The sequence below is a fragment of the Musca domestica genome, unplaced genomic scaffold, assembly GCF_030504385.1.
Source record: "Musca domestica strain aabys unplaced genomic scaffold, Musca_domestica.polishedcontigs.V.1.1 58, whole genome shotgun sequence".
NCBI lineage: Eukaryota > Metazoa > Arthropoda > Insecta > Diptera > Muscidae > Musca > Musca domestica.
The window spans coordinates 1,827,800-1,851,167 of NW_026712360.1; the positions used below are offsets into that span (position 1 = coordinate 1,827,800).

The 23,368-nt window shown below is 34.3% G+C and overlaps 1 protein-coding gene across 4 annotated transcripts in view; it reads right to left on the bottom strand.

The window, feature by feature from the left end:
• Positions 1-1,693: 1,693 nt before the first annotated feature.
• The window catches only part of LOC101890483 (calmodulin), a 49,555-nt gene continuing 27,880 nt past the window's right edge, over positions 1,694-23,368 (bottom strand). For 2 of the 4 annotated variants that reach the window (XM_020036089.2, XM_059128936.1), the window contains 2 exons: positions 18,634-18,876; positions 1,694-10,059 (listed from right to left, as the gene is read on the bottom strand). In XM_020036089.2, coding sequence (XP_019891648.1) covers positions 10,031-10,059; positions 18,634-18,876 — 272 coding nt within the window. In that variant the 3' untranslated portion in view covers positions 1,694-10,030. The remainder of the gene's footprint in view (positions 10,060-18,633; positions 18,877-23,368) is intronic. The other 2 variants (XR_009343716.1, XR_009343717.1) reach the window with 2 other exon arrangements.

The window sequence follows — 23,368 nt, forward strand, 5'->3', positions numbered from 1 at the left end:
ACCAGCGCCCATCTTTTCATAGGAAAGTGGCAATCAAAATATCCAAATCATTTTTACATACTAAGAATGGAATTACTTCCTGTAATTTCCAAAATATCTTCTCTCCAACGTTGGCACGCAATTTTTAGTCCTTTCTATTGTCGTTTTGAGTGACATTTAACCCAACTTTCGACATGGTGCCTTTACTAAACCTTTGCCATTTTAGAACTGCATTTGGCGTGGTATCTTCACTTTTACTTGGATACTGGAAACTTTGTTAACTTAAATATATTTATAAACAAACATCCACAAATTACTCTTCCTGACCGTGTGTTAACATTCAAGAAAATAGTTCAAATCTTAAAGAAAAAGGAGGCTTTGGAACTTCAGCAGAACTCTAGCAAATAAACCAGTGAAATCGTTACATCCCAGAACCACTTCTGCTTAATTTTGAAAGAGAGTTAATCGACTTCTTGGACTATGACCTGTTTCTTCTTTTGGCCAGCCTTTATCTAAATGGAACCTTCTAAGGTTGGGAGAAATATAGTAATTTTACTAATATTCTCCAACATTTGTTTAATTTCAGAAAATATGCAGTATTCCATGGGGACCATATGAAATATGCGTCTTTATATAAGACCATATCTTCAAAGATTGGAAGTAGAAAAATAGAGAATTTTTACTTATGTTTTTAATATATTTTTTTATTTAAGAAAATACGCAAGATTAAATGGGAACTTTTAGAGGAAGGAACAAAAAGAGTAAAAAAAATTAATAACCCCAACCAAAGTGGTAAAAAGGTATGAAGATTAGGCCGTCCCGAAATATGCCTGAATATATTTCTTTATTGACATATGAGAAATAGTAAACATTTATTGCATTCCAAATATGTCTCATGTAGAGTCCATCCCCCACAACCCCTCCAAACCCATTAATAACAAGAATTTTCCGTTTAATTATTTAAATTTTATTTTTCTGTTATAGTTTTGTTCATGTGTTTCATTTAAATAGAATAGAGACATGTTTGTTGGTTTTGTTGTTGTTATCATTATATTATTTATGTATATTAAATCATTGTTGTTACTTTTCTCATTGATTATACAAATTAACATGGAAAATCAATTTTTATTTCATTTCAATTATATTTCAGTTTGTAGTATTTAAATTGTTATTGTTATTCAAATAAATTTTCACTTTATTGATTTGTTTTTGTTGTTTAAGGAGAGAGAGGAGTTCAATTATATTGCAATTACACATCAATTATGTAAGGATAATTTGTGAGAAGGATGGAAGGCCAGGAAATTTAAGGTCTTAAGTATTGAAGTTCTAAAACCAAGTTATGTTTAAATATTTTCTTCAAACCTTGAAACCCTTGAGTTATCAAGCGATGGGTGACAGTTTGACTCATGCCTCCTATGTTGACCTTCCATTAGCAACATTAAGCGGAAGATTTATAAAGGAGATTTAATTCAATAGGTTACAGCTATCGTCCAGTGAGTTAACAAAACTTCCAACCAAATCGGTTCTTGATTTCCTTTACACAGATAACAGCAAAGATCCATAGGTAAAAAAAATAATAAAATTTCCACTGACCTTCCGCCCTTCCCTTTTTCTGAGGGGAATTTATTTTCTTTTTTTAAGGGTTATTTTCAGTTTGATTTTGCTTTCCATTTAAAATATAAATATGTTAGTCGTTTATTTTTTGTTCATATAATTGATAAATTATATTAATTTTTATATGTTTTGGTTGTTTGGTATTTTCGTAAAGCTTTATTTTTTTATATAAATAATGTTATTTTTTGTTATCTTAACTCTATCAAAAAATAAGTATATTTTTTCGTTTTTCTTGTTTTTTTTTTTAAATTACGATAAGGAAGAAGAGACGAAAACATGTGGCTGCCTCATACAATCAATGAAATTTTTATTTCGATTCTATTATATAATTAACACGATTATAAGTTGAGATGGGAAGCCAAGTGTAGGTGTCATGTTATGGTCCACCATAGGATCATCAACAACATTGGGTGTTCCAAATGTTTATCCTCGATGATTCTAGATGGACCCGTGAAATCTGCATTGGCTTTAATTTTTCATTTATGTTAGAATATATATATTTTATAGATTTTTTTTTACTTTTTTTGTGTAAATTTAAGTTCATTTGGTTGCCATTTTTCATTGTGGGATATTAAGAATTTTAATTAGGTTAAACGAAATGGTTGTAGGTAGGTGGTAGGCCAACGTAGGTAACTCAAATGTTGTCATCATTCCATTAAAAGGTTTCTTAATTCAGAAAGTTTTAAGGGAAGAAACTGATTTTGGGGAAAGGAGAGAGTTATAGGTAGACTTATAATCTGCACTCCTCTTTTTTCTTCTTCAAAACTCGGTTTTCTTTCATAATGGATATAATTAACCCTAATAATGACAATAACCCCAGAATGTGCCAAAATTTAGTACCAACAATGGCCCTCCTACCTTATTAAATTGTTAGAAATAATATGAGAATATAGAGATAGTTTGTTCTGTAAGGAAGAAAACTGATTAGAAACACAACAGTATTTTAAGGTTTAATTACTTTTCTAGGTTACATTGTTGTTTGGTTTGTTTGTGAATTCTAATTTTAGTTTACAACATCAATTTGTTTGTGCATTTGGTTTAAGTTAAAAAATAATTTAATTTTTTTTGTTTGTTTTTTGTGTATTTGTTGTTGGTTTTGTTTCATAAATATATATAGGAAGAGTAAATATCATTTGTTTTCATATAAGACAATTTGGTTTTCGTTTTGGTTGACAATACACACCCTCATCAGGCCAAGTTTGTTGTTATTTTTAAATTGAGATACAGTTAACAAACAGCTTAAGACAAAATTAGCAAAATTAGTATCTAAAACTATTCGATCATATGACAAATTTGGTTCCTTATATCTCCAGGACTCTCAGTTCATCGGAGAACAAATGTATAGTCTCTGATGTCATAGAAGCTTTTGCTTTGTTATATTTTATTTTGAATTTATATTTGTATAAATAAATTCAAAATGAGATTTTGCAAAGCAAATTTGTCATATGATCCAGTCGGCTTTGAGTTAATCAAAATTTTTATTAGATCTTTACTTTCATTCGAATAATAACCTCACAAAAATTGTATAGGTTATGTTTTGTAATTCCTCGAAGACATCCTATTCATCGGCATTTCTTAAGCCTAAAATGAAAATATATTGGAAAATGAATAAAAAATAATAGCTAAACTTAGAAATCAATTCATTTACTATATAATTATCATTTTGCATATTTTTATAGGTTATGTTAATCCCTTTTTGCTTTTCATTATCAAAAAGTCGCCACATTCAAGATTTCCTTAAGTCTACAAAGAAAAACAAGAAAATAAATGATTAAAATAAATAAAACATGACAAAGAATATGTGAAAATAAAATACTAACCACTTAGATGTTTATGTATTCGGAATAGCAGTCAGTCATCCCCAAGCTTCCTTCACCAAAACATCACAGTCCTCAAGGTGGATGATTTGAAAGATAAAGTTAAAAAAGTAAACAAACTCTGGATTTCTATATATTCTCCAACCACAAACTAGAGATTCGAAAATAGGGAAATTTTGGGAAATTTTCGAAATTCTAATCTGGAAATACAACAAATTTCTGCTTTTAAATCCCCTAATTTTTTGAGATTTCTTGGAATTGTGTCGAATGTATATGTTTTGTGAACCCCGTAGAAAATATAACTGAATTTATAATTATTCTTCTATATAAACAGGGTGAGATGAAAAAACTGCAACCGAGTTCAGACTGCTGGTAGAAAGCCACCCGTCCGACAGCTGTAAAAGTTAAATGTGCACCTTTGGTTGACCACCAGAACTCAAGCGCCAGCCATGGTGATGATAACAACCAATGGTCGCTCTCCGCTCGCATTAATCGACCGTGGCTTCAGAATAAATGCCGAATATTATCGCGAAAATATTTTTATTAAAGCTTTGGTAACGCATACATTTTGGCCGCAGACCTTGGACATTCCAACAGGACCACCAACGCACTCAGCACGCGCCACCCAATAATAGTTACAAAATGAGGTTCCTTGCTTCATTTCTAGCGCACAATGGCCACCAAAATCTCGGGATACCAAGCCGTTGGACTACTGTGTCTGGAGTAATTTGGAAAGCAAGGTTGCCACTAAAAAATACCGAAATGTTGATCATCTCAAGCAAGTGCTTCGCCGGGAATGGACCAAAATACCGCAGAGCAACATTCGGGCAGCGTGTGACGGTTTCATTGGCCGTTTGATCGCCATAATTCGTGCCAAAGGTGACCAATTCGAACAAATCTAAACTTATTCTAAAATTTGATGCTATTTCCGACATTTTTTGCATTCATTTAATAAAATTAAAAAATGTACAAATTATGGCGTTTGACATTGTTGCAGGTTTTTTATCTCACCCTGTATACAACTTATATTCATATTGCTTTACAAGGATCATTTTTGACCGAATCGACTCTCTCTTTGCATGGAACCCCCAATGCAACTATATCCGTTCAATACATTACCTGTTCTGAGAAGAAACCATTTACCTTTTATGTTAATTTGGTAAATTCAGACGAAATCAGCCCAACTTTTGAACATGCAAGAGCAACCCTCCTGTCCCCTACGGAAAGTCATTTTCGTTTAAAATGCAAAATTTCAAGACCAATTTTCAACACCGCTGGAAATGTATGGAATAAAATTTAATTCTTTTTTTAATAGACCAAAGAACCTCCCTCGCCACACCAATGAACACAAGATCTTAAAATGGTTATCGTCCTCAACAAGCCTTGCCAACGAAACACATATAAATCCCATCTTTTCTTCCGTTGACTTTTTGATCGTCAAGAATTTCATTTGAACTTTCCACAGTTTTTCCAAACCCCTTCCTCAATGATAATTTCTAAAGAGATCAAATAGGATTTAGGTCTTCCCTGATTTCTTCCAAATATTTCTCTCCCAGATGTCTTATAAATTTACCAACGAACGTGGCTTCCTCTTCCAAAACCTTTCTTTATTGCAGCAAATTTTAGAAAAATGCAAGAACCACTTTCTTATAAAACCAATGCTTATCAATGATAGTTTCTTAAAAGATCAAATGGGATCCATAAAACCATAACCCTTTTCAAAACGTCTAGAAGTTTATCAACGAACTTTATTGAAAGAGCTTCCTCCTTACAAAATCCTTCTTTATTCTTTCAATCTTTTAAAAAATCAGCTTTACATTCCCAACTCCTCAAAGAAGAGGAGTTGAAATCGTCTGAGAACGAACTCTCTAGAAGTGTTTGAAATACATACCTCACCCTCTATTGAATTTTTTGACACCCCTAAATCCTTTTCCACTTTCAACCAACCGTCTGAGTACGAACTCCCACAACTGTTCCAAATCCATACCTCACTATCGAATTTTTTGAAACCCCTAAATTCTTTTCCCCTTTCAATTTCACTTCAAAGCAATCGTCTAACTCTAATTAACTCCCTACAACAGCTCCAAATCCATACCCCAATCTATCGAATTTTTTGACACCCGTAAATCATTTTCCAATTTCACTTCAAACCCATCCCTCCCTCTCCCAACTCCTCCTTTCCTTCCAAATTTAGAAAAATCTCCTCCAGTATGTTTTGATTGTTTTCCATCAGTTTCGTTTATAGTTTTTATTTATTCTTTATTTAGTATTTTTTTGTTAAAGCCAATTCAATTCTTTTTCATGACAATATAAATACAACATTAAATATTTGTTTTTTAAAAAAAAATGGTTTTCATGGTTTTCATCTTTGTAAAGCTTAGTATTGAAAATTAAATAGAAAAAAAGAAAGAATCGAGTTTTTTCGTATTTTGTGAGGAAGGTGTTTGGTTTTTTTGCTTTAGTTAGTGTGGAAAGTAAAATGGAATTATGATGGGGGGCTGGGCTTACAATCCCGCGCCCCTTAACTTTCCTGGTCTTGTAATTTTTTGCCTTATGTAGTTGTGAAATTACGAGCTAGCACGACGAAGTAGTAAGTATTATCCAAAGTGAAAATGATATGGCGGCCATATATATCTACCACAAATAAATTAGCGCGAGCTAATTTGGAAAAGTAGTTCCTTCATTAAATTCTTTTTTAGCTAAATGTAAAAAATCAAAGAAAAACAAAAACATTGTTTTTTGTTGTATTTTTCTTACCCATTTTTCTTTTTATTCATCATATATATAGAGATTTCGTGATATATGCATAATTTGTTGTTGTTTAATTTCATTTTTTTTGGTTTGTTTGTTTTGTTCTCAAAAATTGTTAGAAAGAAGAAGTCAGGGGGAAAGTTGTTTTTTTTTTTTTTTTGTTGTTTATTTAAATCTTCAATACTCGCACAAACTTATTTCAAAACCGAGCTAATTGACTAATGTTAATTGGTTGGATGTTGTTGTTTCCTTCTTAATCACCAACCTCTGGGGCGAGGGAAAATACAACGTGTATCGATCGAATTAACATTAGTCATTGGCTGCGTTGGGAAAAAAGCAACATCCATTATTCATTCAATTATTATTTTTTGTTGTTATATATAGTTGATGTTTTGTTATATATTTTGTAATTGTTGTTCTTGTTGTTGTTGTTGAAACATGATTATACAGGCATGTCACAGAATGTAAAATCGTTCAAGAGTGAAAACGAAAACGGTTTTAGCTTCTCTAAAAAACGGAAAACGCAAAAATTTTGCGTTTTGATATCACTTTCAAAAAGCAGGGTGAAATTGAAATGTTTAGTGATTTTAACGTAAAAAATTAACCGAAGACACATAAATTTAACAGAAAATATTGTATTAACCAAATTCTCTTAGAATGAACATGTTTTTGGAATTTATTTTACAAAAAATCTATTATTTTTCTAATCCATGATGAAAACGCAAAAATATGAACGGCAGACTTGTATTGTTGAATTATTGCCATATGTGTTGAAGAAGAAGGTGTAGAAATGTACAACTGACAGACCAAAAAGCAAGAAAGGGGAAAAACAAAAAAACGTGAGTTCCGTCAATGCATCCTACAATTCCTGGAATTTCATAATTTTCAAAAAAGTACAATTTCGACTTTCTTTTTTCTTCGGAAGAGATTCTTAACTTGATCCAATGTGGACAAATTTCAGCTTCAATTGCATTAATAACTCTCCACATAATTGTAGAAACTGTACTTACAACCCAAGGCTTAGCTCCACATCTCTACCTATAACTCCTTGAAATGCACCCGTAGCCAAAAACCTAAGCGTTGTTGCAAGCTGGATAATAGCCGGTATATTGGAACGTTTGAGGTGGGGAGAATTTTTTTCCAAAACTAAAACAAAAGCTTCTTTATTTAGCCGATAATAAGTTATAAATCTGTAGAAATAAATTATCATTAAAATAAATTTGAAAATAACTCATTGCTGGTGGATCCTTACTCTGCATTTGAGTGAGATAAAGGATCTGATGCGTTCCTCAATGTCCGGCGACGAATTTTTTCAGTAGACCGCTGATTTATTTCTTCATCCATTACAGCAAGTATTGAAGCCCCTGGCATTTTTACTTTTGGTGTTTATATTATAAAAAACAATTTAAACTCCTTTTCTAATTGTCAATAATTTGTTTATGACTTTTTTTTCATGGAGTTACCATATTTTTATTTCAAAAATGTGAAATGATTTTTTTTCCGGATTACTCAAAACGTACGAGTGCTGAAGAAGCAAAAGCAAATCGTAACGATTTGGAAAAGGTGAAATAAATCGATTTCGTAAAACTTCTGTGACATGCCTGATAAGCAAAGAATTAAGAGATAGGGAACCAAGCCTGCCTATGAAAAGTTTTACAAAAAAAGGTGTGAAGTATAGATTACACATCATGAATTGGTAATCGAAAATATGTCGACTGAAGGAATGGTATTTCCAGGCTACACCCTCCTCATTGCACCACCAATCTTTGGGTTTACTTTTTCACTGTGACAGTTTAACCTTCGTCCCTTGTATTTTATGTTACAGGGGACAAATTTCAAAGGGAATTTTAGATCCTCTCCCAATTCATGGCAGCCACAAACTTGAAATCGCAGTAATGAAAAACTAAGTCTTCTCATTACCCCGAATTCCTTGTCCAAAGTTAAACCCAAAATGTGATTAATTTGTCAGCATCGCCTTCTTGATCCTCCAGAAAATAAGTTAGTCCAAATCCATCTCTAATATTCACAAATAGTCATGTTCGTTTGTTTTTTGCTTTTGTCTGCGCCTGCCTTAATTTGCTGTTCATTTATTGAGTTTTGCTTAAGAAAGTGTGAGTGATAAAGAAGAGCGTTTTGTTTGTTTGGTAATTTGTTGTTGTTGTTTTAAAGTTTAAAGATCCATTTGTTTTTGGTTTGTTTCTTCTTTTCTTTTCATTTTTTTGTTAAATAGTTTAAAAATTAAATTTAAGTATCTGAATTCAAAATATGTTTAAGTGTGTGTGTGTGGTTTTTTATATTTTTATTTTTTTTTGTTTCTCTTTTAACTATCTTACTATCAACGAGGACTGCAATTGTGTGTGAGAGTGTGTGTGTGTAAATGTGTGTGTAAATGTGTGTGAAAATTTTCTTAAGGGAAAACTAACTAAAACTTAATGCCATAACACCCACCAAGCCAATGCCATTAAAGCCGCCGCCGCCAACACAACAGCTATGCCAGCCAGCCAGCCTAGACAGTCGGAAACATGGCCAAACATGAGACAGGCTTTCAACATAGTTGAAGTATTGACAGTGGGGAAAAGAACACACATTTTATGGGCAGGCCATTCCAAAAAGCCCACACTCATTCTTTCCCTACTTCTTTTTCTTGGCTGTCTTTTTTAATATCCTCCTCCTTCTTCTACTCCTACCAAGTTTTAGTTAATTCTTCTTTAGTGGTTTTTAGTTTTTCATTGGGGGATTTTGAAGAAATCTTTAAGTGGCTGACTGCTTTGCTGGTATATTTGAATCTTTGTTGTTGTTGTTGTTGTTTTACCTTAAAATTATCATCATTTGTTTTTTGTTTAAAAACTACAACTTCATTTCTTTGTTAACCAATATTGTATAGAAAAAGGTCTTTTTTGTTTTTTTTTTTTTTAGTTTAGTTTGTTTGAGGGGGGAGAAACAGGGATGGGCGGCAGCCATTAGCGCCGAAGGAAAAAGGCAATAAAATTAATAGTTAATTTATAAGTAGTAATAATTAATTAATAGTAATCATATTTATAATAATTTGTAATAATAAAAAAGTTTATATTTTCAATAGCTATGTTGTTGTTGTTCTGGCTTAGAAGAGTTGCGCTCTCCTCTCTTTTCAGATTTGCAGATCGTTTCATTCAATCTTTCCTATTTTTGCTTTTTGTTTGTTTCCCAAATCCTGTATCTAAAAAAACTTGCTGTTGTTCTGAATGGGTTGTTCTTGTTGTTGCTGTGGTTTGGTTTTCAAAAAATGAGCCTTAAATATCTGAACTGTTTTTGTGTTGTTGCTGTTGTGGTTTGTAATATATTTCTTCTTTTTTTCTTGGGTTTTTGAATAATTCTTCTTCTGTTGTATGTTCTTGTTGTTGTTGTTGTTTTGGTTTAATAATATTAAAGTTTGATTTTTTTTTTGGTTTTTGTTTTTATTATTATTATTATAATATATTTCTGGGTTTTTCTCTCATTCTTTCATTTCTTTCTTTATTTTAATTATATTTATATTTAAATGTTGTTGTTGTTGTTTCTCCTTAAATTTTTGTTTTCATTCAGAAATTTTCAAGTTGATTTTCATCGTTATTTTTTGTTTTTTAAATATTTTGTTTTATTATTATTATTTTAAGTTGTTGTTGTTGTTTTTGTTTGAGGGGTGTTATAGTAAAATTTAATTTAATTTATTTTTTAAGATTTGTTTTATAGTTGTTGGTTGGTATTATATATATTTTCATCATCATTTTGTTGTTGTTGTTGTTTTATACCCATAGCAATAGCGATGGCGCGGTGTTGGAGCGCACAGCAGCTACAGTCTTCGTCAACATCTTAAAAACATAGAAAAGCTTAAAAAGAAGTAATTTAGCTGCTCACTTCGATGTCATCATAGTCACGAATTCTGCAAAGAAAGAAGAAGAGAGGAGAGAGATGATTAGTTATCAGAATTTTTTATATGAACAAATTAAATTATCTACAGATACAGGGTAAGGCAAAAAGTAATTCCGTTTGTAACACACACCTCGAAATATAGATTTTAGACCCCACAAAGAATATATATTCTTGATCAGCATAAAATTCTATGTCGATTTAGCGATGTCCGCCCGTCTATCCATCTGTGGAAATCACTCTAGCTTCCGAGCAAAATGAAGCAGGTGGATAAAATTTTACAGAAATGTGTATTATGTCTGCAGGACTTTTGATATTGAAAATGGGGGATGTAGGTCCACATTTTGGTATAGCCCCCATATATGGTACCTCCTTTTTTTCGGCATTTCGGTGATTTAAGCGACATTATTCAACGGAAATGTTTTAAATTTGGTATATGAAGTTCGTAACGGATGCTACAGCCTATGACAGAAAATTGTCTGTGCAAGTCCTCGTCTTCGTATAGCCTCCATATAACGGTACCCGCCGATATTCAGTATTTTGATGATTTTAGCGACAGTATTCACCGGAATTTTTTCAAATTTGGTATTTGAAGTTCGTAACGGATGCTACAGCCTAAGACAGAAAATTGTCTGTGCAAGTCCTCGTCTTCATATAGCCCCCACATAACGATACCTCCCGATATTCGGTATTTTGATGATTTTAGCAACATTATGCACTCGAATCGTTTCAAATTTGGTATTTGAAGTTCGTAATGGATGCTACAGCCTATAACAGAAAATTGTCTTTGCAGGTCCACTTCTTTGTATTGGCCCAATATATTCGGAATTTTGATGATTCTAGCTACATTATTCACCGTTTTTTTATTCAAGTTTCGCATTTGAATATAGTAATGGTTTATGACAAAAGTTGCCTATGCAGGTCCACTTCATCGTATAGACCCTAATATAACGGCCACATTCAATATTTTTAAAATCTTAAAAGAATTTTAACGATTTTTTTTTTTAAATTGTCAAAATTGTTCCAAATGGTGGAAGGTATTAAAAGTTCGGCCTGGCCAAACTTATCTGCTTTTTTACTTGTTTAACTTTATTTTTTCTTAAGGTCCCAATTTGGGTTTTGCAAACTATTTCCCATGGTATATGAGCTGACAAAACCCATGATTCCAACTTGAGAGAATGTGAATGAAAGAAGTACTAATGAAGCCCCATAGTACTAATACTTTCCAAGGATACATTTCAGTCTTCTAGGCTCGATGATTCAAAAGAATCAATTTCGAATCCTTAAAAAATTGTATCCAACTTTTTATCACACCCTGTGCTACAACAAATCAAATTCAAATTGCAATCTTGTGATTGTCTAGCGCAGAAGAAGCAAAAAAACAATATGCTATTGAACAGCAGAAGCTGCAGCAGCCGCACCAAATCACGAGACAATAAGATCAATACTATATAATGAGATTGGGGGCCGCCTTCTCTTCTACTGCATAGTTTTTAAAACTGTGTCGTAGTTATAAAAATACACAGATTTTTACAAGAAACGAATCAAAGAATGCCGGCGATGTCGGCGGCATCGACGACTGCTGCAGTCACCATCATCACATTTTTGTTCATTGTTGTTAAAAATAGCCATTGATTCAATCACAACAACAACTAACTAAATATTTGGGAAAATCAATGAAGATGATAAGATGAAAGGGAATCAAATGAAGAAATGGGAGAGAAAAAAAACTCAAAGGCGGAAAATGTACCACCCAATTATTTTAGTAGCATAGGTCAGAGAAAAACTATTTCAAATAGCTGCCTAATTTAAATTGGCCGGGAGGGAGAGAGAAAGTTTGCAAATATTTGCAGAATGAAGCAAAACAAAAAAAAACATTGATACAATAGCTTACTAAGGAAGTTAATTAGAAGGAAATTGTTCGCCCTTTATCAAAAAATACCGAATATCGGGAGGTACCGTATATGGGGGCTATACGAAGATGTGGGGACCTACATACACACATTTTTGTGATAGGTTGTAGTACCCAATACGAACTTCAAATACGAAATTTGAAATAATTCCGATAAATAATGTCGCAAAAATCATGAAAATACCGAAATTTTGGAGGTATTGTTATATAGGGGCTGGCTATGCGAAGACGTGTATCGACATGGCCCATTTACGAACTTACCTGCCTACTGAGAAAATATGCATTTATGCAAAATTTTAGCCGTCTATCTCAATTCGTTTGAAGGATAGCGTGATTACAACAGACAGACGGACACACAGGCACGGACAGACAGATGGCCGGACACCGCTAAATCGTCTTAGAATTTTACGCTGATCCAGAATATTTATATACTTTTTAGGGTCTATCATGAATATTTCGAAGAGTTACAAAGCCAATATACCCTCCATAGAATGGTGGAGGATATAAAAAGGATCATCAATAGATAGAAATCGTACATAAATCTTCTATAGTATAGAATATAGTCAAGAATTGTTCATCGGAAAAGGTCGTTACATTGTTTAGGCCAATGCACTTTAAAGTCGTCTGGTGTTCTGAAGTTGATTAAATTTAAATTTTTAAAGCAGGACATATAAATAATTTAAACTTCCAATATTTTGCCATGACACCCCTACTAAACAAACCCTACCATCCCCATAATTTCTAATTTTCCCCTTTTCTCCTCCCAACATTTCGTAAATTGCACCAAAGAAAAATCCCCGATTTGCAATAACTTGAATGAATCTCATTTGATAGACAGACATATTGTTTTGAACACCACCACCTATCCACCAGTCTGTCTGTCTGCTTGCCTGCCTGCCGTACCACAGCTCTGGCCAATTGTCAATTATTAAATTAAACAGTTTATAAAAGATTAGTTGTGAGAAAAATACGCTATCATCATTTAAACTCGGATATTACCCCGCAGCAGCAGCAGCGGCAAATAAAGAGACGCCCAGCAGCAAAAACGGTCAGGGGAGATGGTATATTTCTGGCCCAAAGCCAATAATGAGACGGAGGAGGAATCAAATTATACAGATTTGCTATTAGGTGGGTAGGTAGGTAAGCCACCGCCACAACCAAACCAAAAGGCATTATTATTATTTTTACACACAATACCACCACATAAATATAAATATAATAACAATTCAGCAAAAAAAAAAAACTGAACTGAACCGAGTACAAGACGCACAAAAGGAGAAACCTTAGAAAAATTGTAAACAAAAGTGGTCAACAAGAAGATGCCACCTCTCTCCCTCCTCTTTTATCAATGAAAAACTACACAAGCAAATTCATCATGAAAATGAAATAGGCGAAAAATATCCGAAAATCCGTAATAATCATCATGCTCAAAATGATGAAGAAGAAGCAGCATATTTTCAAAAAGCCGGTAGAAGCATAATATGGGGGCAGCAGAGTTGCCAAATGAAACAAAAAGAGAAGTGTTTAAAAAGTGAGCGAAATAATGGAGAAAATAGAATAGTAACTGGAATTGGGTAAACTTTGGACCTTTGGACCATTGCAATTAACTCTCTTTACTTTATGAAATAATAATAATATCACTTCCTTTCTATACATATTTTGACTACCTCCGTCACACGTCATCATCAGTTCTAAAGATATTAATTTTATCATAATAAAAAAAACGAATCTATTCCTAAAGTTAATTAAAAATATAAATTTTCTAACGTCACAAGACCAACTGTCTTTTTAATAACGAAAAAGAAGTCAATACCCCCTCCCTCTCCCACTCTCCTGTTCCACCCACTATTACCATAGTCACCACCATTTGTTTGCATTTTTATTTATTCAACTTTTTTTTTTATTTAATTCTATTTTATCTAAATGTGGTGGTGATTTCACACCTTTCGACAGTACGTACACACACAAAATTAAATAAACAAACGCCGCTCAAAACCTTGATCCAAAGAATTTCTTTGTTAATTTTGTTTTTTCTTGTTTTATACATAAAAAAAGATAAAGTAAATTGAAATATGTACATATGGAAAATAATAAAAAAAAATATATAGGGTGAGGTGAAAAAACTGCAACCAACTTCAGACTGCTGTCATTTCTAAGCCACTCATCCGACAGCTGTTAAAATTTTTCCAGTGACAGCTCATTATATTGTTAACAAGCGTGAGCATTTTCCAGCACAAAAAGTTATTCCCGATAGAATTCAAGCGTGATAGTGTGATTTCTTTATATTTGGCTGGAAAACCACAATTGGCTATCGTTAGAGCACTCCAGCATTTAAATGGGGAATAAATTTTTGTGTCTCATACCATCGCTCGTTGCCGTGATACTGGTAGCGTAGCCCGAAAAGCATCAGCAACATCAGCAGAAATGGTTCGAAAAGTAAATTAGCGACTTGATCGAAACCCGCGTCGCAGTGGCTGAAAAATGGCTCGTGAGCTGAACATATCGCAATATTCCATTTGGAAAATTTTGAATAATGATATGAGCTCGGGGTAAAGCCATTGAAATTTCAAAAAGTGCAAGAACTTACACCGCAAAAGAAAGAAAACAGACTCAAAAGAGCTAAAAAAAAGTTGCTTCGCTTGGCCGAAAGTGGTGAACTGCCGAATTTTTTTCTAAGATGAGAAAACATTCGTTGTCCAACAGCAGTTTGTAAACTAACAAAATGATCCGCTCGTGTTTACTTGCCAAAGAGGTCAGCTGAAAATGTGCATCTTCAGTTGGCTACCAGAACTCAAGCGCAGGCCATGGTGTGGGCCGCCATAACAGCCGATGGTCGCTCTCCGCTCGTATTAATCGTCCGTGGCATCAGAATAAATGGCGAATATTATAGCGAAAATAGTCTGGAGGGTGTATTAAAGCATTGGACACGCAAACATTTTGGCCGCAGACCTTGGACATTCCAACAGGACTCAGCACGAGCCACCCAAGAATGGTTACACAATGAGGTTCCTCGCTTCATTTCCAGCGCACAATGGCCATCAAAAATCTCCGGATACAAATCCGTTGGACCATTGTGTCGGGAGTATTTTGGAAAGCAAGCTTGGCACTAAAAAAATACCAAAGTGTCGATCACCTCAAGCAAGCGCTTCGCCGGGATTGGGCCAAAATACCGCAGAGCAACATTGGGGCAGCGTGTGACGGTTTCATTGGCCGTTTGAAGGCCATAATTCGTGCAAACGGTGATCAATTCGAACAAATCTAAACTTATTCTAAAATTTGATGCTATTTCCGAAGTTTTTTGCTTTCATTCAATAAAATTTGAAAAAAAAAAAAAATGGAAAAATTATGGCGTTTGACTTTGTTGCAGTTTTTTATCTAACCCTGTACATAGCGACAAAATTTCCCCAAATAGAAATATGGAAGGGTGGTGGTGTTGGTGAAATCTAATTTCTGACGCCTTTTAACCCAAAACCTAATCTAATCTCCCTGCTTGTTATAAATATTGGTTTAACCCCTTTTTTGGCAGATAACCCTGCTCATATTTGCAGATATAGCTGCCATTGTTTTTTTTTTTTTTTTGTTTTTTTTGTAACAAGAAACCTAACATCCACATATCCTCTAACCGGATCCCATCTCAAAAAACAACATTGTGGGGTTTTTTTCCTAATCGCATGAAATAATTGCAATTAAATGCAATATTTGCATAAATAATGAACTAAATAAAAACAAATGATTAATAATTTAATATTATGTTTTTTTTTCGTCTCCTGTTCGTTACAGAGATGAGGGAGGGGAGGAAGAACATCTCTGGCCCGCAATTCATGAAAATAGCGGCGGGTATGCGAAACGAATATTTATGCTCTTTCAGTTCTTCTCTGATAACTGTGCGGCGGCGGCACAACAGCACAGGCACCACTCACGCCGCCGCCACCGTCGCCGAGAATGTGTTGTGCCCCCAATTTTAGCAGGTGTTTGCATCCAATGATTAAAAATAGCCCATGTGTGGTGTTTTCTTTATTTTGCCGTCCGTCTGTCGCTATGTGAGTGAGTGAAGGTGTTTGTTGTATATTTGCTTGGTTGTTTGTTTTTGCTGTTGTTGCTAGTAAAAGAAAACAACAACAACAGAAACAAAAACAATAGCAACCAAATTTTTAACATACCCCAAGAATGAGGAAAATTAGCTAAAATAAAAGTAGTGTACCACACAAAAAGAACACAAGAAGCACACCGACCGACCAACAATCGAATTTCACATGTTTTTTGGGTAAACGAAAGAAAAAAGAATACACACGCATCTAAACATCCGTATGAGCTGGCTTTGGGTGTAGAGAAGGCAATCGTAGTAATATAATTGAAATTGACTGGTAAAAAAAAACTTGGTAAAAAATTTGGGACAACGTCTACTTTACAAGAGGATCGCACATGACTTTTCACCTTATGTACAACAGAGGTGGGATGAAGGCCCCTTCCTGAATATGAATCTTGCTGGATTATAATTTCCGACTATCCCTAGGGTCCTAAAGATCATATTCGTAAAAGTATTTGCACTGACTCAGCCATGGGAACAATACAATATGTGAAAAACAAGCGATGGCAGGTCCGAACTTGTTGTACCTTCCACTATGGGGAAATCAGTTGTCCTTAAAGTCCTTAAAATTTAAAATTTCAGTTATATGGCGCTATGTGGACATGAGTTAATTTACATATAAAGAATCCGAAATATTAAATTACAGCTGATTTGGTTGAAAATTGCGACTGAAACTTTCAAAAACCCAGAAATAGGGAGGTAACGTTATATGAGTGAACCTACATTGAATACTTTTTCCAAGGAGTGAAAAGACCTACCCGAAAAATAAAATAATAGCTGATTTAGATGGAAATTGGAGAACGATACCTTCAACACCGTAAAACCGAGTCATTGATATATGGGAAGCTATATAAAAAGCCGGACTTGCTTAAGATTTGGTTGGAAATCGGCGTCCAAACCCTTTAAAATATAGAAAATCAGGAGATGGCGTTTTATGGAGGCTATACCAAATTGTGGATCAACATAGAATTTTCGCATTTAATTAAACTACCCACTGAGAACCCGAAATGTCAAATTACAGCAGATTTATAGGGGAACTCGGGGGGTAGGTAAACCTTTTAAATACTGAAAATCAAGGGATACTCTTATATGACGCGGCTTGTTCTCGACTCAGAGAACTGAACCAATGGCGCAGACAATCCTTTGGACATTCTGCGAACGTAGGGCGAGTAAGGAATGTGGAAGCCAAATTTTTGCGGTCCAAAAAGCCATAGACCTATTGGTCACGAGGAACGAGACATCGATAGCCAAGCGACACTGGGAGCTTTAAACTCCATCATTAAGTCTAGGGCTGTTTTGAATTGCAGGAGATCCTTGAAAAACCCTGAGTTGTCCATCAAGCTCTGTTAGGTTCCTGGTCATTACAATATTCCAGGCAACGAGACTGCAGACAAATTGGCTAGACTATGGTCCAAAATCAGTTATCATTGAAGTTGAGAACTCGTTCAGACCAACCCCGTGACACTTCTTCAAGGTAATTCATAGACACTACTCTGAGAGAATTGAACAAAAATTGGCTGGACGAAAGGGGATGTAGCATCTCCAAAAGTATATGGCTCATTCTGTCTGAGAAGAGAACAACATCGCTACCATCCGTGTCGAAACTTGAGTTAAAACTTGTGGTGGGGGGTATTATCACAGGTCACTGCAAAGTGAGTGCAATGACCTCGAAATGGAGTAGCGATAATATTGATTAATGTAGAATCTGTCAAGACGAGGAAGAAATTGAAACGACCGAACATTTGCTCTGCCACTTTCCAGAACTTATTAACGTGAGACACAGGTTGGAATAAGTGTCACATGATTTGTCTTCGTTCTCTAACACAGACCCTAGAGTAATTCTTCAATTGGCCAGAAGACTTAGATGGCTAAAGACGACATGGCAAAATTTCTAGCCGTTGATTACCCTTATAACTCTATTTCCTATCAATATTATCTTCACCTTTTCCACCAATCTTTCTTTCTTCCACTTTCTTTATTTAGGATGAACACAATGGGCCAACAGGTCTCCGAGTGGAACGGTTGCGAAACGGCAACCGTGCGTTCTTTAACCTAACCTAATCTATATGACGGCTATACCTAAACATGAACCGATGTATTCCATTTTTAATATCAAACATCCTAGGTATGATATCAATAAACCGAATTTCTTTCTAAAAGGAACAGACTTTCTAACAATTGGACATAGCTGAATGGTTATAAAAGTATTCGGCATTAAACAACCCGATACTGTGGAAATTGTCATTAGATTTTAACCTGCATTACTAAACCGAAACAGTTTCAAGTAAATTTAAAAAAAAAATAACAATATTATACAACAAAATATGACCTAATCAAATATGACTAATCGCAATTATTTCAATGTAAGACGGTAATAATGAAACCAACACAAACATAGTGTTTCAAAATCACCACAACAAATGACTAACAAAATGAGCTAAACAACACTTGTGATTAGAATTCCAAACACGTATTGCCTCCTCGGCATTTCTATGGCCTATTAATAATCAAAATATGGCAAAACTTACACCCCCACTTAAACAGATTATTATTATTATTCAAATTTGTTTGACTCGTCTAAAACTTACCTTCGTAATTGACTTGACCATCACCATCGATATCAGCTTCTCGAATCATCTCATCGACTTCTTCGTCTGTTAACTTTTCACCCAAATTTGTCATGACATGACGCAATTCAGCCGCTGAAATGAAGCCGTTACCGTCTTTGTCGAATACTCTGAAGGCTTCTCGGATTTCTTCTTCACTATCGGTGTCCTTCATTTTACGGGCCATCATTGTCAAGAATTCAGGGAAATCAATTGTGCCGTTGCCTATTTAAAAAAGGGAGATACAAAATAAGTTAATTAGAAGAACCAAAAAAGAAAACAATATAAACAAATTTAAAGAATCGTTTCTATTTATTACCGGTTTCACAAACAAATCAATTAAGTTTTGATAACCTGTTTTTTTCATCGGCGTCTTAAATTGGAAACGTTTTCTAGATTTATATTCATTGCAAATCATCATCGAATAACAATTTTTTGTTTTTTGGGTGTGTTTGACAGAAAGTGGAATTTGGCAAATATAGCACCCATTTTCCATCATTTCCTTTATCGTCTTTGTATGGCTCTGCTCTAAAAGGTTCTTTGGCCAAACCTTTGTTTTGCATATTATTTCCGTTGCTGTTTTTTTTTTTTTTTTTTTTTTTTTTCATGATGTTGATTTCTTCCATCAATTTTTGAAATATAATTTACATGACAGCCTCAAAAGGAAAAGGCTGAGCAAGCTGCCATACCCAGTTGAGGAAATTGATGGAAACTTGATAAGGAAAATATACTGAGGTTTTCAAATAGTGGGTTTGTTTTTGAATGTAGATTTAAACAAATAAATATACTTTTTCAATTTCCTTTAAGGTGGGACCAATGTTGGTGGCATTGGGAAATGAGATTTCTTTTAAGTACATTTTGAACGCATTGGGATATTAGATACTCAAATATTTATTTCCATGGATTTCGCAGGAAAGCGTTACATTTCTTTTTATACCCTCCACCATAGAATGGAGGGTATATTGAGCTCGTCAATTCATTTATAACACCTCGAAATATACATTTTAGACCCGACAAAGAAAATATATTCTTGATCAACATAAAATTCTATGTCGATTAACGAAGTCCGTCCATCTTTTGAAATCACTCTAGATTCCGAACGAAATAAAGTAGTTTGATAAAATTTTACTCAAATGAATATTATGTCTGCAAGACTTTTAGGCTGTGAAAATAGGCTGTGCAGGTCCACACCTTCGTATGGCCCCCATATAACGGCACCTCCCGATATTCGGTATTTTTATGATTTAGCGACATTATGCACCGGAATTGTTTCAAATTTAGTATTTGAAGTTCTTAATGGATACTACAGCCTAAGACAGAAAATTGTCTGTGCATGTCCACGTCTTCGTATAGCCCTCATATAACGACACCTCCCGATAATCGGTATTTTGATTATTTTAGCGACATTATGCACCGGAATTGTTTCAAATTTGGCATTTGAAGTTCGTAATGGATACTAAAGCCTATGACAAAAAATTTCGTAAGCATGTCCACGTTTTCGTATAGCCTCCATATAACGGTACCCCCCGATCTTCATTATTTTGATGATTTTAGCGACCATATTCACCGGAATTCTATAAAATTTAGTGTTTGAAGTTCGTAATGGATACTACAGCCTTAAACAGAAAATTGTCTGTGCCTGTCCACGTCTTCGTATGGCCCCATATAACGGTACCTCCCTATATTCTGTATTTTGATGATTATAGCTACATTATTCCCTGAATTTTTTTTCAAGTTCCGCATTTGAGTATTTTTGATGGTTTATGACAAAAGTTGCCCGTATAGACCCACGTCCACGTCGTCGTATAGACCCTAATATATCGGCGGATTTTTTACGATTTTAATTTTTGGAAATTGCCAAATTCGTTCCAAATGGTAAAGGATATTCATTTTTTTACTTGTTTTAGCACAAATGATCACAAAAGTTGTATTTTTTGTCAATTTCCCAGCCTTGGCAAAAAAACCAAACCCTTGCTGTCTCATCATATATCTTGTAACAAAGGGTAATAATGCTATTACTAGTAAAAATGAAAAGAATAAGACCCACGAAGTACCAAAAAAACCAAAAGAACAAGAATTCACATCCTACACAATGTCTATCCCGAGGAAAACAACAACAAAAAACGCAAGTCAGCTAGCTAGCCAGCCATCTAAGCAAGCAGACATAAAGACAGACATTATACAAAAACAATACCCACCACCCCTAAGCAAAATGTGCTGGCTGTCTGTAGATCTCTATGGGAAAATGTTGGCACAAAAGCGTATCTTAACAGCAATCTTAATAGACGATTAATTTCCATCATTACTGTTTCTGCACGTTGCCAGGCATACAGCCCCTAAAAGCCCTCCCTCCCTCCATCTTACCACTAATACATATTCCCTGCCATCAAATGCCGGCAAAACTTAAGACCCACAACAGACTCAACCGACCGACCGACCATTAAAAAATCATACATATTTAAGCAAAAAAAAAAACACATTTTTACTTTGCAAAAAACCTCCCCCTGTTCTACTACTACTACGCCCCCCACGCATTTTCTTGTGTTTGTTACTTTCAATTTAATAACAACAAAAAAACATACAAAACATGTTAATATCATTTTAGCAAAATCATTGCGTTCCAAAGAGAGAGGAAGGGTTGCGAAGAGTCAGAGAAGGAAAAAAATCGCCTGCCTGCCTGTGAAAATAAATTAAATTAATTCTAAAGAACATGATAAATTAGGTTTAATCTCTGAAGATAGAGGAAACCCGTGAATTCTTTTTTCAAAAAGAAAAAAAAAACATACTACACGTGCGTGTGTGTGTGTGCTCTCTAAACTGACAGATTTCAAATAAAATTTGAAAATTATGTTATTTCTTAATGCGCCGTGTGCCGCCTGCCTCCCATCTACCTATATAAATTGATTTTAATCAAATATTTTTTGGCTTGCCTTTATCTTAATCCCGTTTATTTTAATATGGGGAAGTAGACATTTCTGTTTGTCTCAATGGTGGAGGGGGAGACATGCCTCCAAATTGGTTGGATCAGAAATTGCTTTTTTTAACCGAGGAATTGTTTTTCATAAAAAATCAATCATTTCCAGTATTAAAAAAGTTAAAAAACGATGCCGAGCCGAATTTTAAATATCCTCCAAAAGGTGAAGTTGGTTATGGTCAAAATCGGTTTCCGCAAAAATCCACAAAAATGTTTATATTTTATGAAAACGGGTATTCTACCCATAAAGAACCCAAAATATCGAATTTCAAATGATTTGATTAGAAATTGGGACGAACCCTTTAAAATACCGAAAATCAGAAGGAAACGTTCTATGGGCCCAGATTTAAATTTTTTGCGAGGAGTTAAAATAATGCCTTCTCAAAATTCCAAATATCAAATTACAGCTGATGGGGTTAGCATTTGGGTGCAGAAATCTCCAAAATACCTTATATGCTGTCTATATTAAAAAGTGGACTACATTAGATATTTTTTGCAAGGAGTTAATCTACGCACTTAAACCCCAAAATTTGGTTGGGAAATTTGGACCGAACATTTCAAAATGCCGAAAATCAGAAGGTACCGTTCTATGGGTGATATACCAAAAATGGACCCAGCTTTAATATTTTTTGCGAGAAGTTAAAATGCCTTCTCCAAACTCCAAATGTCAAATTACAGCTGATTTCGTTGGAATTTAGGGACAGAAACCCCCAAAGTACCGAAAATCTGGACGTGCCCTTAATGGGGCCTATACAAAAAAAGCGGATCTATATTGTATATATTTGCAAGGAGTTAATCAACCCACTTAAAATCCGAAATAGATGCCAAATTAAAGCTGATTTGGGGGAAATGTTGAGGCAGAAATGTCAAAAATATCGAAAATCTAGACGTGCCCTTAATGGGGCCTATACCAAAAAAGCGGACCTATATTATATATTTTTTGCAAAGGGTTAATCTATATTTATTTAGATTAGAATATTTTTTGCCTTCTCAGAACTCTAAATGTCAAATTATAGCGGATTTGGTTGGAATTTGGGGGGTTGAATTCTTCAAAATAAGGAAAATCTGGAGGTACCTTTCTATGATGCCAAAACAAAAAGTGGACCTACATTGAAAAAAAATTGCAAAGAGTTAATTTACCCACTGAAACCCCGAAATGTGAAACGGAAGATGATTAAGTTGGAATTTTCGGCAGAGGCCTTCAAATTGCGAAAATTAGCAGGTAACCCTCACCAAATAGTGGTCCTACATCGTTTTTATTTTTATTTTATTTATTTATTTATTTATTTTATTTTATTTTTTTTTTTTTGAATACCTAAACTTTCTTCTCAGAACTAGAAATGCCAGATTACATATGATTTGGTTGGATATTTGGGCAAAAACTTTCAAAAAAGACCGAAATATTGAATTACAAAGGATTTTGTTAGTAATTGGGGAAAAGAAGAAACCTAAAAAATTACGAAAATTGGGTGTGACGTAATACAGAGGGCTATACCTAAACGTGGATTATTTTTAATATCGAATATTCAAGTTTTGATATGAATGCAAAGCTCTATTTTTGTTAATTTATCTATCTGTCGCTAATCTAACAGACGGCAGATATAAGTATAGAATTCTACTCTTATCATTAATATATACATTATATGTGGTCTCGAATATCTTGAGGTGGGGTTGCAAAGATCCTTCTTCTCCTAAAACTACAAGAGTTCATTCCTATTCCGAAAAGCATTCGCTTAAATAGGA